General features: G+C 40.2%; 1 protein-coding gene across 1 annotated transcript; it reads left to right on the forward strand.

The window, feature by feature from the left end:
- The first annotated feature begins 12,281 nt into the window (after nucleotides 1-12,281).
- On the forward strand, nucleotides 12,282-12,692 carry LOC113306046 (glutamic acid-rich protein-like). The gene has a single exon (XM_026555032.1). The coding sequence runs from the start codon at nucleotides 12,282-12,284 to the stop codon at nucleotides 12,690-12,692; it is 411 nt and encodes a 136-aa protein (XP_026410817.1).
- Nucleotides 12,693-18,684: the final 5,992 nt, after the last annotated feature.

Here is an 18,684-nt window from a genome sequence, read left to right on the forward strand (position 1 = left end):
ATCCCTGATCCGACATCAAGATTATTGAATATGTATCAATACAATTTGTATTCCGTAAGAGAATCAACAAAGCGTATTCAATTGACGGACCCTGTAGTCCCAAATCTATTCTAAGTGTGTATATGTGTGCCAAATTTCGGTGTTTTCCCCACTAGAAACCTTGTTATTTCATATGCGCTAATATATGCATCTTTTATGCTATATACATGGCATTATTCTTATTCAGAATAGGATTTGACGCCATTCTTGGATTAACATGCTATTGAGAGTATTATGTTTAAAACATAGTCATATCAGTATTTTCTTAAGTCGCAAACTCCCACGGCCGAGTTCCTTGAACATATTATAGCGGCAGTATCGTATTCGAATTCTGTACTGAAGTAGCATTACACCTCAAATATAGGCCTGGCACATTTATCTAAACTCAATCCCTAGATTATAACCCTATGATGATCATATCATGAGGATTGCGACACACTGGATAAGCATAGCCAAGCCCACGACATGTACTGCATATCCCATAATACCTTAGCTAGCTATGGATAAGGACATAATACAGCTATTGTAACTCCCATCGCTTTAGATAATATAATAATGGACTAATGGATTGGTTTCAATCATCCCAAAACCATCGGCTAAGTTCATGGCAAAGCATGGAAACCACAACCAAGACCATGGCTTATGACGCGCAAGCTATTACCGCGCCATGGCATAGGATACACGCCATTAGAGTGTTATGGCATAGTCGCGCATTATTCTTGTCCTTAGAAGCTATGTCCAAATTCTATGGCCTATGGCGCGCGCGTCATTGCCGCGCTATGTTATAGGCCGCGCGATATTTTCGTCCTTGGCAGTTATGGCCAAGGCCACGACATATGCTCCGTACCATTCCTCGGCCTTGGCAGCCATGGCCAAGGTCACTGCCTATGCTGCGCGCCATTCTCTGCCTTGGCGGAAACGACCAAGTCCATGGCCTATGTCACACATTATTATTGGCCTTTGGTAGCCGCGTCCAAGGCCATGGCTTATGCCACGAGCCATTCTCACACCTGGGAAGCCATGACCAAAGCCAAAGTATAAGATGCGATACTCTAGGATCTTGGACAACTCCGTGGCATAGCCATTATAACTTTCACGGCGGATACGACCAATGAATGACCTAAAAAGTATATAATCTTGGCTCATGTGCCTCACATGATAGCTTAGACCCATTCCTAATCCAACCTGACTATTCTAGTTGAAACAGGAATACCATTTTAATAGCCTTGTCCGAATTGAGGACAAACCTTAATTCTCGACCATGGCCTATGCACATCATTTCTATGCGAATGTCGATCCATAGGCAAACAAGCATCAACTCAACCCCCCAAGAAATTCCATAGACATGCTACAATGTCATACACGTACTATAAAGGTCTATGGATCAGGTGAGATCTGATAATTTTGGCGTGGTAGCATTGAGCATGGCACGCCACTTCTAAAGCCGCGGCTTACCTAGCGCGGGCCCACAACATGCTACACGCCTCTTTGAGTGTAAAGTACGCCACTACAACTCCCCTAGACTGCAGATTAACTTATTTATCTCATGGTTAAATAATGGCCCGACAATTTCTCTCTCATTGGCTGTGGCCAAAATGTACTAAGCTGAAAACCGTAGTTTACCGAGCCAACACTAGCACCATTGAAAGGTCACAACACGCCAAACCCTTATACGACAATAAACTATCATGCCACTTCGCGCCAACATCTCCAACTAGATCTAATTTTAGTTGTGGAAGCTAAGGCCAAGGAAATTGAGTCATCTTTTGGATCTTAGATCATTAGGCCAAACAATGCCACTGCAGACCATATCCGCGCCATTTTAGGCCACTATGCCACTTGCTATTTTAGAGCCATAAATAGGCCATTCAAAGGCACGCGATAATTTAGCGCTCTAATATGTCATGTAAATATTATGGCCTGTAATATTTCTTTTCATCTTGGCTATGGCATAAAGTGTGGACGTGCTATGCCACTTTTATGCCATTAGCATGCCGCGCTAAATTATAGCACCTTAACTAGCCACAAATGTGCCAAGTCATTCTCTTGCGTCTCAACAGGGCACGAGTGCGCCATGGTTGGTCTTGGACAAGTTGTTCTCACAACATCTTCTACTCAACATATTCCTAAGGCATATGGCTTATCAATGGCTACAATTTAGCCTAAAATAAGATGTGATCCATAACTTGTGACGGATCGGAAAATTACACCTGGCGCGCCTGTGCGCACAAGCCATAACTTCTCCGATGCGCCATGATGATGTTACGATCCGGTCCTTAAAGCTAGGAAAATGCACGTTCATTTTCCCTTTCAAGTATGCTCATGGAGTATGATGCAGCTATTTTAGTTTCCACACCGTTCCAACTTACCCTTGTTCTGCGAAAGGTTCAATGCTATAGAGTCTATGGCCGATGCATCTTGCATGCATCACTTGATTCCGAGTGTTGTCCAGGCATAAGGCATGATTGGACTTGCACATTGTCCATTGACGGCCTAATTCCATCTCCCTTAGGCTCATGCAGGCTCCGCTACTTGCATACCGATATAAGTTACTTTCCTGGCCATGTCCAATGCACTATTGGTACATGCCTACGTCGAACGCCTTGATAGGAAGTATGAGCATCCAAGGATTGGAATGAAACTAGCCTCATCAAGTATGCCCACAATCATCTCTTGCATCGAGCTACCGAGCCATATGATATGAGAGGCCAAAGTGCCGAAATCATCTCTAAAGTAAATGATATGAGCGACAACATGATGGACCGGCAATGCATCAACTCATTGCGGCTGCCTACGTACCCTTCCCTACTCTAAAGAGATCAAGCACAGACCGTAGTTCATCGCCGAGGGACAGAAAGTAAAAACCAACTCGTTTGCGAGGCCGTGGCCAAGCATTAATGGTAATGGCCTAGTCCGTATAGGCCGTTCCGTCAAAATGCATCCAAGGAATGCATATTTGGCCCGCGGCATGGCATAGTGATGCCCATGCTTAATGCGCTCCATTGGGAAGGCTATGCAGCTATAAATGAGATCTAAACATCATTTATACTCTTTCGTCTAAGTTATGAAGCTTACTTGGTGCATGGTCCGCATATGCACCTTCAACCAACTACCCCTCCCTATATATGTTAACTTGACATTTTTACAACTGGAATTGGGGGAGAAAAAATCATTCATCAACTCCCATTTTTACTATTCATGGACGTTGCCATATATTTCTGAATAACCTTCCAAGATGGATGTACATTCAGTTTTGGATCACAGTCCAGTTCCAATGTCCGGTCATGATGGCTGAACATTTCCTGGGCTAGATCCAGTAAAAGGCTGTGATGGATGTACTACCGTCTTTGGCCCATCGCCACTCCAATGTCCATCCATGATGGCTATATATTTCTAAGGCCAGCCTTCTCTGGCCTGTTGCACCAATGTGGTGCGATATTGGCCATAGGAAATTGACCTGCCTATTGCACCATTTTGGCGTTACTTTGTTCTAGGCCATCTTCCCCACTGGCTTAATGCATTATTTGATGCGAGATTTGCCTTTTGCCGATATATCTTACAGCTTACACCCTCTTGGTGCCATATCAGCCTTGACCAATATGCCCATGTAATATGAATTTTTCGGCAGCGTATTGGCCTGGGCTAATCTTCCTTTTTATACGCAACAGAGCTTGAGATGAAGCTTCATCTCAATCCATGGCGCATCTTTGAGCATGCGCCATGCTAAAAACACGGGGTGTTACATAACTCATCAAAAATACTTAAGAAACATTAAAATACGTCACATGGGGGGATTCTTCACGGGGTATTGGTTTGGTGGTATGACGACATGCGGTGTGCACCCCATGTGAAAAGTTAAAGTAGTGTGGCAGTTACAACAATTGGAGAGATAGTGGGGGCAATATATAAGGGATTTCCAGAAACTTTCTTGATTTATCTCGCATCATCTCCATATCTCACAACCTCCACTAAGAAAAATGCGTATTCGAAACTACTATAAATAGGCTACTTAACTTAATAAGAAAACATAACAAGCTTTCATACCCAAAAGCTCTGTTATTCTTCGTAGTTTTCAATACCCAAGACACGTAATTCAATATCATTGTCATTTTTCTCAAAACTTTTCTGCCTCCCTCCCCTAAGATCAACCCATCTTCCTCTCCTCATGGCCGAAGCAGGACGGAATAGCTAGCTACTATCGTAGTTTGGGCTTGTCCTGTTCGATTTTGATTTTCGAACCTAAAAAGAAAGTACCACAGCGATGCATTTGTTTTTCCTAGAAGTAATTTTTAGGTACCAATAATTGGCGACCACGGGTGGAGATCAACCTCTCGGTCACGAAATCAGATTCTTCATCCAGTTGAAAATCAGTTCTTCAATGATAAGCACGAAAGTGCGACGCATTTTCACCCATAAATATATTAGCTGGGACTCATTTTATCACTAATAAACTTGTTTTAGTTGTTTTTGGAAGAATAACATCTTGTGGAGAATTGGCTCGAAAAAGATGTTATTTACACCCGGAGGACACGTGTTATTCGGACTCCCAATTTGGATAAGGGGCAACCAATTACTAAGGGGCACACTATCTGCTATTCGCACCCCAGTTCTGGATAGGGGGCGCCCTTTCTTCATCGTTTGAAAAGCAGCTTTTGGCGGAAGAATCAAGTTTAACTGCGCATGTTTCTGGAAGAAGATTTGGATAGATATTCTTTGGGTTTCTTCCGTTGATTTGGATAGATATTGGCATGTTAAGGATATCCGGGGTTGGTAATGATTTTTGTTCCAATTAAAAAGGAAGGTAAAGTGGAGTTTTAATAAAACAGAGACGGAGATATTCATGGGATGCTGTTGGAATTATTTTTGGATGTAACATGTATTTATGGTTAGATATATCCTCTCGGATTCTTACTTATCCATCATAGAGTCCAAAGCCAACGGTAATGACAAGTCATGCCTAAACAGGGAAGGTGAGGTGATTGATTACGTGTTAAAGAGAATATTTTGTCATATCTCGACAATACATGGAAAGAGGAAGTCTTGGGTCATTGGGTTAAAAACAAAAAGTACGTGGAGGATAAAATCTTTCCTGCGAGATATATGCTATATTTGGTAGGGTTTATAATCGAACAGAAGGAAAATTGAATAAAAAAAAATCCCAAGTCTTTAATAGAAAGAAAACAGAGTTATTGTGGCGTGTGGATTAAACGAGCTTGACTCAATCTTCTACGTACAATCAACCTGCTGGAGTGTTCTGCTTGTGAGAATAACGCGTGAAGAAGATTGAAAAGGTAAATATTCCCGTGTATCTTTGTTAAAAGGAAAGAGGATTATTGTGGAGTTATTATTGATTATTCTCGGTGCAACTAAGTATATAAAGGATTTTGGAGGTGATACGAAGATATATCGAGAGTTGGGAGAGGCTACAGAGAAGAATAAGAAGCTGCAGAGCAGATTTCTCTGCTACTGCAGAGAATGAGAAGCTGAAGAACAATACACCAATAAGAACTGTCGTTCTTGACCGTCATATATTCATCCCATAAACGACAGCTCTTCTGCGACACCATATAACAATAGTTCTTCGCAACAATTGTAACAGTGAGTTGTAACGACCATTAAGCTTTGCAAACTTCTGGTTTATATTATTTTCCTTCATTTTCTTCTTTGTAAACACCATTTGAGCTATAAAAATATATTTTGAGCGTGTTTTTCACTATGTGGAGCTAAACCTTTCTCTGGGACGACGGAGGAAACCAAAATTCGTCATGTGGTAAATTCATTTAATTATTTATATGACTATTTGCATTAAATTAAAATTAGAAATTTTCTTAATTAATTGTCCATTTCGTTTGATGGTTTATGCTTAGGATTAATTCTTTTGATCTGCCATGCTTAAGATTTACAATTAATATTTTAAGAATCTACCTTAGGCAAAGAAATAGAGTCAAAATTCTTATTGAATGAGCTATAATGGTTTAGAATAAATAGGTGAATCGCATGAATTTGAATATTTGGTGGAATCCTAGTCCTAGTATCTCTCGAAACATTGTTATTATTTTGTATATATTTGCTAGTTTTATAATTTAAATCTAAAATTCAATTTCATCAAGTCCGAGTGAAGGATAACTCTATTTACCACTATCTAAAATTCGATCAAATTTTTGGCGCCGCCGACGCGGATTTGTTTTTAGATTCATTTTTTGGTTTATTTTTTATTTTGTACAGTATTTTCAATTTATTTGAGATTTTTTTTTCTTTTTTTATGCGTTTCTTTTTGTATTTCTTTTCAGGGATATTTTGAGGATAATGACTTCTTCTGGGGAAACGTCATCTAAGATGACGCTGGCGGAATATAAGCGTAGAAAGTCAAATTATCAGGAAACCTAGTCTGAGATGACGCTTGCTGAATATAAGCGTAGGCAACGGTATGGAGTTTTTGATCCACATGTGGTAAGTGAAGAATCTCCTCTAGAGATATATGAGAAGCATTATTAACACACACCACTTAGTTTGGACTTAAGATTGAGAATTCTGGAATGTAAAAAATTATTTAATGATGATGATGATCAGTCTTGTAGTGACTCTCTGGTCGAGATAGAATTTTTTGATGACCATGTGAATGATTGTGTAGATGATTTGTCTAATTTATTAGAAGAATCTATCTCGCAAGATCTTTCACCTGACTTAGAAGTTGTTTCTAGTCTCCTAGACTTCCAAAAGTTACCTAATTTAGGGTTAGAATTATGTGCTTCAAAAATTTTGTTGGATTACTTTGCATCCAAATACCCAGAGGACGTCCCTGTTTCTGATTCCGTGTATGAGCCAATTGACAATTTCCCTGTTCCAATAGTATCCCCATATTTTGTTCTATACTCACTTCCACGTGAAGTAAAAACTAGGTTTCGGGGTAATCCTCCATTTCAGACAGTTTCTATGTCACCATATTTTGCTAGTTTTATAACTTAAATATAAAATTCAATTTTATCAAGTCCGAGTGAACGACAAATATATTTACCACTATCTAAAATTCGATCATTCAACCATTTGAAAATAGGGTAGATCTTAGTAAAACATCCTGATCTCACATTAATTGAATCTCACAGCGCTATAACGCCGTTGAACTTTCTCGATCACTATAAAATGCATCCCAAATTTAAGAACTCCTCCGAAGATGCTGATCCTCGGAGTCCAAGTGTTATGGAAAACGTAATAAGGATGCTGGGAAATGTCATTGCAACACAAGAAAATATTGTCAAATCGCAAGATGAGATACTTCATTTCCTGAAGATCATGGTGGAACGCCTGTCATGGAAGCCGACGGACATGTGCAAGCAATATATATATTATTAACTCCGGAGACAATGCTCATACAAAATCTTCGTCTAGATCCCACACATTCACTAATGTCAACGCAGGCAAAATGCGTAGCTATACCAAACGAACACGAGGAAGGGATGATCTCCAGGAATTCACCAATGATGCTGGATCGGAACAAATTTCTTAAGTGTGGATGGGGAAAAACGGTTTGCTGGTTTTTTAGGGAATGAGGGAATCACCGTGCGATGGAGATTCCTCGAACCGGCCAAACTGCTCAACCTCACACAGATGCACTGCAAAGGGAGTGCTTAGATTCGAGATATCAATCTGTAAGAATCCGGCCTAAACCAAACCAATGGCCGTTCCAGAGTCAATTCGGTCACAAAGGGGGAGATGGGTTGGTCTGTAGGAAGGAAGCTGAGAATTGTGTGAGATCAGTGATGATCAAGGATTGTGGATGTGTTGAAGGTTTCTGCAATAATCGTGGACTGCTGAAGTTGAGTTCTGTGAATAAGTTTTTATCGAGTTGTTGACGAATGATGATCGATGATGTCTGATGATAATCGGTTGTCCTCGATTTGGACTTATTTATATTGCAAGAATGATGAACACCCTGATCCCTGTAAGTGTGACGGTTTCTTGAGTGAAAGAGTAGGAAAGTGGAAGATCGTGGTGAAACCAGTCCCAGGTCGTGCGGAGACATGGTTGATCATTCTCCCACTACTTTGCTAACTCCTTCAACAGTTTGCACGACTTACTCACATTCTCATCGTGGATGTATCCATGTACCGTAGGCCGCCAGACCAAAACCCTAAGTGACATCTCCTATTTGTGACGTGATTGATGTCTCACGAATCGTGGAGTCTGCATGACGGACGTGTATTTAATTAGTCACGTTGACTGATTTAGACAATGAGTCTAGATTTTGTTGAATTGAGCATGAATGAATGCTCAGTGGAACATTCGAGTAAATGTGAAAGTATTGCTCGACGAATTACTGGTATATTGATAGTTGGGAAATTGAGCAAGTATTGCTCAATTCGACGAATTACTGGTATATTGATAGTTGGGAAATTGAACAAGTATTGCTCAATTCGACGAATTACTGAATATTGATAGTTGGATCAATATTCGAGCAATTGAGCAAGTATTACTCAATTTAGCAAATTACTGATAATTTACTGAATTTTGGTGGACTGAGCAAGTATTGCTCAATTCAGCAAATTATTTATGGATGCCGTGACCCAATAAAATATTAATTAAAATATTGGTGGACTAGCAAATATTATATAATTAATCTAGATGATGATTTCTGGATCAACATAAATTCATTAGTGTTTGAATCCTGCTCAGAATGATGATTCGTGGAGTGTTTGTTCGAAACCCTAATTTTTGATCGATTGCTTATTAATAGGTCATCAGCATAGGAGAGACCGACCACGTGAGACTATGGACGTCCATGTGATGCACAATTGCTCGAGTGAGCGTACGCCAGGGCCCTAAGTTGACCGGTTGGTGAAGGAATGACGATTAAATGTCAGTTTCATCATTTATTGAAATAGTGCTCCATTGAGCATTAAGTGATAAAACCTAATTATAGAAAAGTGGGGGACCGACCAAGATGGATGGTATGAGACCGGCCCTTGGTGATCGTGGGACCGCTGATAGGTATTTGCACAAACTCTGAGTTGGTTGTGAAGAGTTTGGACCCAATATGAGCAATTGCGCAAATTAGGTCAAAAGTGTGAAAACGTGTGGGACCGTCTTATTGCAAGCCTTAGAGCCGCACTTTGTCGGCCAAGGGAGCATGCCCATGTCTCTATAATGCTCATGTCTCAGTCATGAGAGTTTCGCCATTTTCTGATGTGCGTTTGAGCAATATTTCGGATTTTCAGAAGAGTTCGATTTTGACTGAAATCCTCGATTTTGCTCGAATGAGCAAGTATGCTCGTTCGATCAATATTTTGTGAATATTAAAATAATAATATTTTAATATATTTTCCATGAGTAGCCCAGTCGGTCATGCGACCATGTTGACTTTTGGCTTTTTCATGATTCGCGCAATATTTGAGAAAATATGGAGAAACCACGATTTTTGGAAAGTTTCACAAGATGAGAAAAATAACAATTTATGAAAGATTAGGGATTGCAAGGTGTTGGACAGGACACGACTAGGGCATGGCCGGCAGGCCAAGTTGCCCGGTCCCGCAACACCTTTTCTTATTTATTATTATTATTTTTCGTGAAACTACACAAAATTGGGGAAACCACAAAATATGGAGAAACCATGAGTTTTGCTCAAACAAGGAAAGTTGCTGAGATGGAGGAGTCTTCATGAGTTTATGAAAACAACAAAAATAAGGAAAAATAATGGAGGAAGCATGGGACCGTCCACGGCTAGGGCACGGCCGGCCGGCCGGCCGGTGGGCCCGACCCATGGATGCGCGGATTCCTCATTTGTCCATATTTTGGATGCGCGTTCGCGCATTTGGGTGCTCGTTCGTGCATCATTGTCGAGTACACTTGCACTATTTTATGGGGCTTACTCAGTGGTAGTCCAGATGCCCAATTGTTGAGTATTTATCACTAATTTATGAAATTTAGTGGAGAATGATTCATAAAACTGAGTAATAAAAGTGAGTAGCTTTTTTATTATCAATTCACAGGATCATTCGTGGATTCGACCATGAATTCGTAATAATAAAGTAGGTATTACCATTCCATGGGATCGTGGATTCGACCATGAAATCGGAGTAATAAAATAAGTGGTAACATTACCATTTGATGAGACCAGCCGTGGGTTCGACCATGGAATCAGAGTAATATTTATTACAATTCATGAGATCATCCCGTGGATTCGATCATGAAATTGGAGTAATACATTTATCTATTACCATTTTGATCATGAAATAGGAGTAATGAGATAAGATAGATTATCTTCTAGGAATTCAGTGGTGAATGTCACGGTAGAATTTAATCTCTTGCGTATAGTCAGTGAATCAGCGAGTGTTGCCGACGTCCTGAAGACGTTATTGCTCTCAATATTACGGAGAACCGCCTGGGTTTATACACATCTCTCTACATAGTCAGGGAACAGTGAGTGTCACCGACGTCCTGAAGGCGTTATTGCTCTCAATTTTACGGAGAACCGCCCAATAGTTCTTCTATGTAGAGGGGGGTCTCTCTTATGTAGTCAGAGAACAGTGAGTGTCACCGACGTCCTGAAGGCGTTATTGATCTCAATCTTACGCAGAACCGCCTAATTATGTTATTCTACATAGAGGGCACGACGAAATGCCAGGGATCGAACGCTCAGCTAGTGGAGGCTTTTCGAAAGGCATATTCACTGTTGCTTCGTAAAATATGAATTGTCGCTCGTTTGAAAGCCGTGTCAGAAACATGCATCATGATTTTACGGTTTTGCCCTTTGTTGAAAATCCACAATCTACATTAAGTCCCCTGCTTAGTGAGGAATAATCGTGTTCCGCAGTAAGCATTAAATGGTGATTTTCAGTCGACGAGAGATCAGTGGTTGAACTCAGTCTACAAAGGTAGTTTCAGAATCTTCAATTTACTCCAATGATGTCATGTACGAGCAAACGCGTGAGTAAGGACTCTGATAGTTGATTGAGTGCGATTCTGTGAGTACAGAGAGGTGAAGCGTCGCTGATTTGGTTGGTGGAAAGCCCAGTTTTGGTCAATTTAGGATTTATGGACCCGAGCCCAAAAAGGAAACCCATGTTTTATTAGGTTTTGGAAATAAAATTGATATAAACTTCGGCCGGCGCCGATCAGGTAAGTCCGGATTTTTTTTTTTTGCTGTGTGTTTTCATGAATTTTCCATGAGTTGTTCAAAACAAAATTCCATGTGTGCATGTATGCGTAGGTTTTATGAAATTTTGTTGCTTTTGAAAATACGTATGACGTTCGTTTAATAGTTTAAGAAACGAGCAAAAATCCCTAATATGAAAGAGACACATATATTATTGGGTAGACATGGTCTAGTCACAGTAGAGAAAATTTTATTTATGAGGATTTTATGAAAACACAAATTTATTTTGAAAGCATGAACTTTCACAAATACTTTTAGGAACGTAGGTTCGTTCGTAGTAGAAGCAGTAAATAATAATCTTTAGATTTAGAGGAAATTTCGAAAAGACCTGTAGTTCATGATAAAATTTGTGTGTGAACTTTCAAAACTTTGTTTGGAACATGTAGACTTTCACAAAAATAGTAAAACCCTCGTTTTATAGACGAATGCTCGTGTGAGCAAAAAAGATATATATATATATATATATATTTATTTTTTTAATAAAAGTTCATGTGAGTTATTAGCTCACGAAATTTTATTATTATTATTTTTTTAAAGAATTACGTGACTTGTTCACGTTTTTGTTTCGAAATCAAAAGTTGATTTATGAACAATTGTTGAAAGCAAACAATATTCGGTGAATTTGTTAACTCGTAGTGTACGCATGAGTTTGGTGATTTTATAGTGTATGTACACGTAAAAATCAGCGAATGTTCATATGGAAGGTTATATGGATCATTCATGGTTTCATGTAAAGTCAGGTGTTTGACTTTAAATATTGCTCGTCCTTGCAGGTTTTGAAGAAGCGAGCAAGTTTTCAAAGTTTTACGTTTTTATCACTAAGTTCGTGAAATCGTAAATAGGTAAGAGTTGAGGATTACCATTTTCGTTATGAAATAAATATTAGGATAGCTGTAATCCCGTGTTTCTGATTTGGTTCCAGACGATGGTGAGTTACAGCAGCAGCAGTGATTATGATTATTATTATTCTTCCAGCTCCTCTGAAGAAGACTCCAAAGCTTCCGTAGTCAAATCGTGAGCTAAGACGAATCATGCTAAGGGAACGAAGCCTAGAACGCCTCTTAATGACCGGAGAGTCACTTATGATGAGCTCATGAAGAGAAAAACCGAGGATGATAGGTTGGATGATCATCAACGAAGAAGGGACCGAGTCCGGCGCAGAGTGCTAGCAGCTGAGGAGAAACTTCGATCTCGAGACGATGGTGTACCCTTTGACTCTAATGCTTCGAAAGATGAACCTGTGTGGGTGCCGCAGGATCGCAAGATTAAGCCAGACCGGCGTACCAGGGAGATCGAGAGACTGGTCAAAGCTGACCTTGAAGCTGAGCGTAAAGAAGAAGAGTACCAGGGTTCATTATACAACGATCCTGATATTCATCCAGACTTCGTCAATGGCCCTGGTAGTGATTCCGACGAAGAACTCGAAGAGGATTCCTCGAAAGACGATGATGACGAATTTGATAATTCTGACAAATCTGATGACTCCGATGAATCTGATGATTAGTATTGTTCATGAACCTCTCTGAGGTTATTTATTTTTCGTTGAAGTAGATACTTTCTGGTTATTTGAGCAGCTTGGATGTAGAGATGTTTCATTAGAGATTCTTTTTCGAACTGTAATTCCCTATAGCAATCGATTTCTGAACCTTCCTCATATCTCCATTCGATGGACCAATGTCCATGTAGACAATAGTTACCCACGGAAACACAATCACACGAGCTGTGTAGGAAACACGTGGCCTGCTAGACAACTGATCCGTAGTCGTAATGTTGACTATGCCCGAACTGTCAGTCCCCAGTATTGTTACGGTTCTCCCATTCATCATACTTCTGATTCGGGATTTAGGGTTTCAGTAGAAACCGCAACAAACTTGTTTACTCGTTATGGGATAAATATTCACTTTTCGACTTGTAAGGCCTAGGGTTTCTTATATAAACAATCCATCATCTCTTGCCTCTGTATACTATCAGAAGAAATTTTGATCACGATCATACCTTTTATCACCATGTCTGGAAGCAGTGTTTCTTCAAGAAGTGAATCTCGCGCAGAACGTGTTGCGCCAGTGTCCATTTCGGTGAGTTACACATTTTCTCTTATCGCCGCTCAATTAGGGTGATTGATCAAAAGAAAATAATTTATCGCAGGATAATCAGAAGAATCAATATTCTTCTTGTAGTTTGAGACCCAAACAGACTTTTAAAGCTCCTGCGCGATACAGGTTGGCTCATGCTGAAGCTGGAGCATCTGTAAGAAATTTTATAACTTATTAACTGGAGTTTTACCATGCTCGATGTTCGATAAAATTAAATATTCCTTCTCTTCATCGCAGGTTGATGTTCGTGTTATTGTCGATGCTAGAAAGAGGAAGAATGGGAAATCCTTGGTCATGGTTGACGGTAGCAGCAACCGTGTCGACGAAGATTCTACTGATTCTGTGGAGGTTGGGAATAGAGTTCACGCTCATGAATACCCAACAGCTGGACTTCCATTTGAGGCTCCCATGATCAATAATTTCCCGAATAATGAATTGGTTGGTGGATTCGTCATTCCCAAGTGTCACGCACCCCTGTACACCAAAATTTGGAGAAGGTACGGGCATATTGATATGACCGTAGTATGAAAAGGCTTTCTACCAACCCTCCTGACTACAGTTGCAGGGTTGTTACCGATCATTGAAGATATGAACCGGATGCATCTGAGAGATGTCAAGAATCATGAGCTGCACAAATGGGACAAGATGATTTCAAACTATGAAACCCTGCAGTTCAACATAGGCTGGCTTCGTCATAGGCTCGAGATGATCAAAATTCACAAGGCGGCGCTGCTGCTGATGCGATTTCTGCGACCACTGCCATATTGGAGGAGGAGAAGATACTTTCCTTGGAGTAGGCAAGAGTTGAGAAGGTGGTTCAGGATTTGAAAATGAAAACCAAAAATTTCCGGAAGAAGCTTGACAGGGTTTTCTATAGAGATTATCCTCTGTTGAATGGTTTGCTCTGAGTGAGCATTTGAGAGAGGATTTTTTTTATGTAGGCTTGAGATTTTGTTTTGAATAAAGTAGATGATTGAAATATTCTTGTGAGATTCATAAAATACTTGGAATTTCGAATGAATGAGCATACTGCATACTCTTTTGGAGAAAACGGAAATTACATTTAGAAATTTAATACTTTGAGGATCGTTCAAGCATGATACGCCTTGAGCCACTTTCCATTGATAATATTTCCTTCGACTCCTCCATTAACAGCTAAGATTTTGTAATATCCGCTAGATCTGCCTTGAAAACTACATAAGGCCCTTCCCATTTAGGAGAGAACTTGGGGCGGACATGTCTTGCTGGATATGTTTTGCTGTTTTCAAAACCAAATCTCCTACTTGAAATGTTCGAGGTCTTACCATTTTGTTGTATGCCTTGGAAATTCTATGTTTGTAGGTTTCCACATATTTTTATACCTTGGTCCTTCTCGATTCAAGCATGTCTAACTCAACAATCCTCGAGTTAGAAACTTCGGCTTCATCCCATTGCACTCCACTGGCCGCCGCGATTCTTGCAGAGGGATCTTGATCTCTGCTGGGAGGATAGCATCAGCGCCATAGACAAGAGAATACGGTGAAGTCCCAATTGAACTCCTCGGTGCGGTACGGTAGGCCCATAAAGCCATGGGTAATTCCTCATGCCACGTTCGTGGATTGTCATGAACTGTTCGATTGAGAATCCAGATCAAGGTTTTGTTGGTACTCTCCGCTTTTCCGTTTCCTTGGGGATAGTATAGTGTGGAGAAAATCTGTTTGATTCCGTATTCCTCGAGCAATTCTGCAACATGTTTGTTGGCGAAGGGAGTTCCATTATCTGTGATAATGTGTTTAGGAACACTGAATCTGCATATGATATATTCTTTGATGAAAGCTGCAATTGTGACTCCAGTGGTGCTTCAGAGAGGAATAACTTCAACCCACTTGGTGAAATACTCAGTTGCTGTAATGATATATTCATGTTGCTTTGAAGATGCTGGATTGATTTCCCGATAAAATCCAGTCCCCAAATGTAGAATGGCCATGGACTGTTCACAAAATTTAATGGGAGACAAGGAGTGTGAATGAGGTTACCGTGAACTTGGCATTGATGACATCTCCGAACATAGGCGTCTGCATCATCTTCCATGGTTGGCCAATAATATTTATCATGAATTTGGAGAAATAATTTCTTCTTTCCTTGGTGTTCTCCTTCGTGCATCTCTTTCAAGATTGTAGGAATTTCGTGTTCAGCCAAGCATCTCAGGATATTCCCACCAAAGATTTTGCGATACAAAATCCCTTCCAGGTAGACAAAATGTTTGGCTCTCAGAATGAGTTTGTGTGGATGGGGAAAAATGAGCCGCCTGTTTTTTGGGAAAGTGAAGAGTTGAGCGTGCTGTCGAGACTCCTCAGCCGGGAAAAATGTTAATCCTCACACAGATGCACCGCTGCAAAGGGGATGCTTAGATTAGGGAAATCAATCTGTATGACTCCAGCCTAAACCAAAACAATGGCCGTTCCAGAATCAATTCGGTCGCAAAGAGGGAGATGAGTTAATCTGTAGGAGGGAAGCTGAGAATTGTGTGGATCAATGATGATCAAGGATTGTGTATGTGTTGTGGGTTTCTGCAATAATTGGTGAACTGTTGAGTTCGAATAAGTTCTGGTAGATTGATGAATTCTTGAGAGTAGTTACTCGAGAAATTCTGTGTGGATGATTATTGATGTAATTCTTGTCCCTCAATCATGGATTCAGAGACTTATTTATACTGTCAGAGTAGTGAACATATTGATCCATGTAAGTGTGACGGTTTCTTGAGTGAAAAAGTGGGAAGTGGGAGATCGTGGTAAAGTCAGTTCCATGTCATGCGAAGACTTGACTGATCGTGCACCCACTACTTTGCTAACTCCTTCAACCGTTTGCACAACTTACGCACACTTCTCGTTATGGATGAATCCACATTCCGTAGACCGCCAGACCAAAACCCTAAGTGATTTCCCCCATTTGTGACGTGATTTATGTCTCACGAATCTTGGAGTCTGCAAGGCAGACGTGTTTTAATTAGTCAGTTGTTGACCGTTCAGACAATGAGTCTAGATTTTGTTGAATCGAGCATGAGTGGTGAATGTTCAGCGATTCAGTGAATTATTGACCAGTATTTGAGTGACTGAGCAAGTATTGCTCAATTCTGCTAATCACTGAATATTGAGAATTTGACGAGAAACTGAGCAAGTATTGCTCAATTCGACAGATTACTGAATATTGTTAGTTGGATCAATATTCGGGCAATTGAGCAAGTATTGCTCGATTCGGCGAATTATTTACTGGTGACGTGACCTAATAAAATATTAATTAAAATATTAGTAGATTACTGAATATTATATAATTAATTTAGATGCTAATTGCTGGATCAACATAATTTAATGTTTGAACTTGCTCAGAATGCTGATTTCATGAGCGTTTGTTCGAAACCCTAATTTTTGATCAATCCTTCATCGATTGGCAAATTCCTGAAAATTGATCATGAGTGTAGAGGGACCGACCACATGGGATGATGTCCGTCCATGTGGTGCCCAGTTCTCGAGTGAGCATGCACCAGGGTTCTCAGTTTTGAGAGTTGGTGAAAGAATGATGATTATATGCCGGTTTCATCATTTTCTGAAATATTGCTGGGTTCAGCATTAGGTGATAAAACCTAGGTATGAGAGTTGGGGGACCGACCAAGAGGTAATGGGACCGGCTCTTGGTGGTCACGTGACCAATTGTTGGCCGTTTGAAGAATCCTCCAGTTGGTTGAAGAGAGTTTGGGCCCAGTATGAGCAATTGAGCAAATTAGGTCAGAATTATGAAAACATGTGGGACCGGCTTTGTGCAAGCCCTAGGAATGACTCTGGTCAGTCATGAAGGCATGCACGTGTTACCGTGGTGTCCGTGTCTCTATACTGAGAGTTTTAGCATTTTCTGATGCGCGTTCGAGCAACATTGTGAATTTTCGGAAGAGTTTCATCTTGGCTGAAACTCTTGATTTTTGTTGGAATGAGCATGTATGCTCAATTCATCAATATTTTGAAAATATTAAAATAAAAGTGTTTTAATATTTAAAATTGCTGTGACAGGCTAGCCAGTCGTGTGACCATGTTGGCTTTTGGTTTTCGTGATTTGAGCAATATATGAGAAAATATGAAGAAATCATGAATTTTGCTCAAACCCAGGGGTTTCATGAATTGAGGAAAATAATAATTATGAAAACTTAGGGTTTGCAAGGTGTGGGACTGGCCACGGCTTGGGCATGGCCGGCCGGCTAGGTTGCCCATTCCCTCACACCTTTCCCCGTTTTATAATATTATTCTTCATGAATCCTTGAAGTTATGGAGAATCCATGAGTTTTGTTGAAACAAGGGAGTTTCATGAGTTGAGGGAAATAATAATTATGAAAACTTAGGGTTTTCAAGGTGTGGGACCGGCCACGGCTTGGTCATGGACGGCCGACCATGTTACCCGGTCCCGCACACCTTTCTCTAATTTTATATTATTTTCCATGAGTTCATCAAAATATGGAGAAACCGTGAGTTTTACTCAAACAAGGAAAGTTTCTGGGATGAGGGAGTTTTCATGAGTTCATGAAAATGATAGAATAAGAAAATAATGGGAGAGGCATGGGACCGGCCACGGCTAGAGCACGGCCCATGGGCGCCTCTCCATTATTTTATTATTATTATTTGTTTATCTCTCCTGTTTTGGTAGGATTCCTAGTTTTCCATATTTTTGAATACTCGTTTGTGCATCCGGGTGCTCAGTCATGCATCATTGTCGAGTACACTTGCACCATTTTATGGGGCTTACTCAGCGGCGGTCCAGATGCCCGGTTGCTGAGTATTTATTACTAATTAATGAAATTCAATGGTGAATAATTCATGAAACTGAGTAATAAAAATAAGTAGTTTTTTTTATCATCAATTCATAGGATCAGCCATGGATTCGACCATGAATTCAGAATAATAAAATAGGTATTACCATTCCATGGGATCGTGGATTCGACCATGAAATCGGAGTAATAAAATAAGTGGTGATATTACCATTTCATGAGACCAGCCGTGGGTTAGACTATGAAATTGGAGTAATATCTATTACCATTTCATGAGATCATTCGTGGATTCGATCATGAAATCGGAGTAATACATTTATCTATTACCATTTCGATCATGAAATAGGAGTAATGAGATAAGATAGATTACCTTCTAGGAATTCAGTGGTGAATGTCACGGTAGAATTTAATCTCTTGCACATAGTCAGTGAAACAACAAGCGTTGCCGAAGTCCTGAAGACGTTATTGCTCTCAATCTTATGGAAAACCGCATGGGTCTATACACCTCTCTCTACATAGTCAGGGAACAGTGAGTATCACCAACGTTCTGAAGGCGTTATTGCTCTCAATCTTACGGAGAACCGCCCATTCGTTCTTCTATGTAGAGGGGGGTC

Source organism: Papaver somniferum, chromosome 8 (genome assembly GCF_003573695.1).
Source record: "Papaver somniferum cultivar HN1 chromosome 8, ASM357369v1, whole genome shotgun sequence".
In the NCBI taxonomy this organism is placed as follows: Eukaryota; Viridiplantae; Streptophyta; class Magnoliopsida; order Ranunculales; family Papaveraceae; genus Papaver; species Papaver somniferum.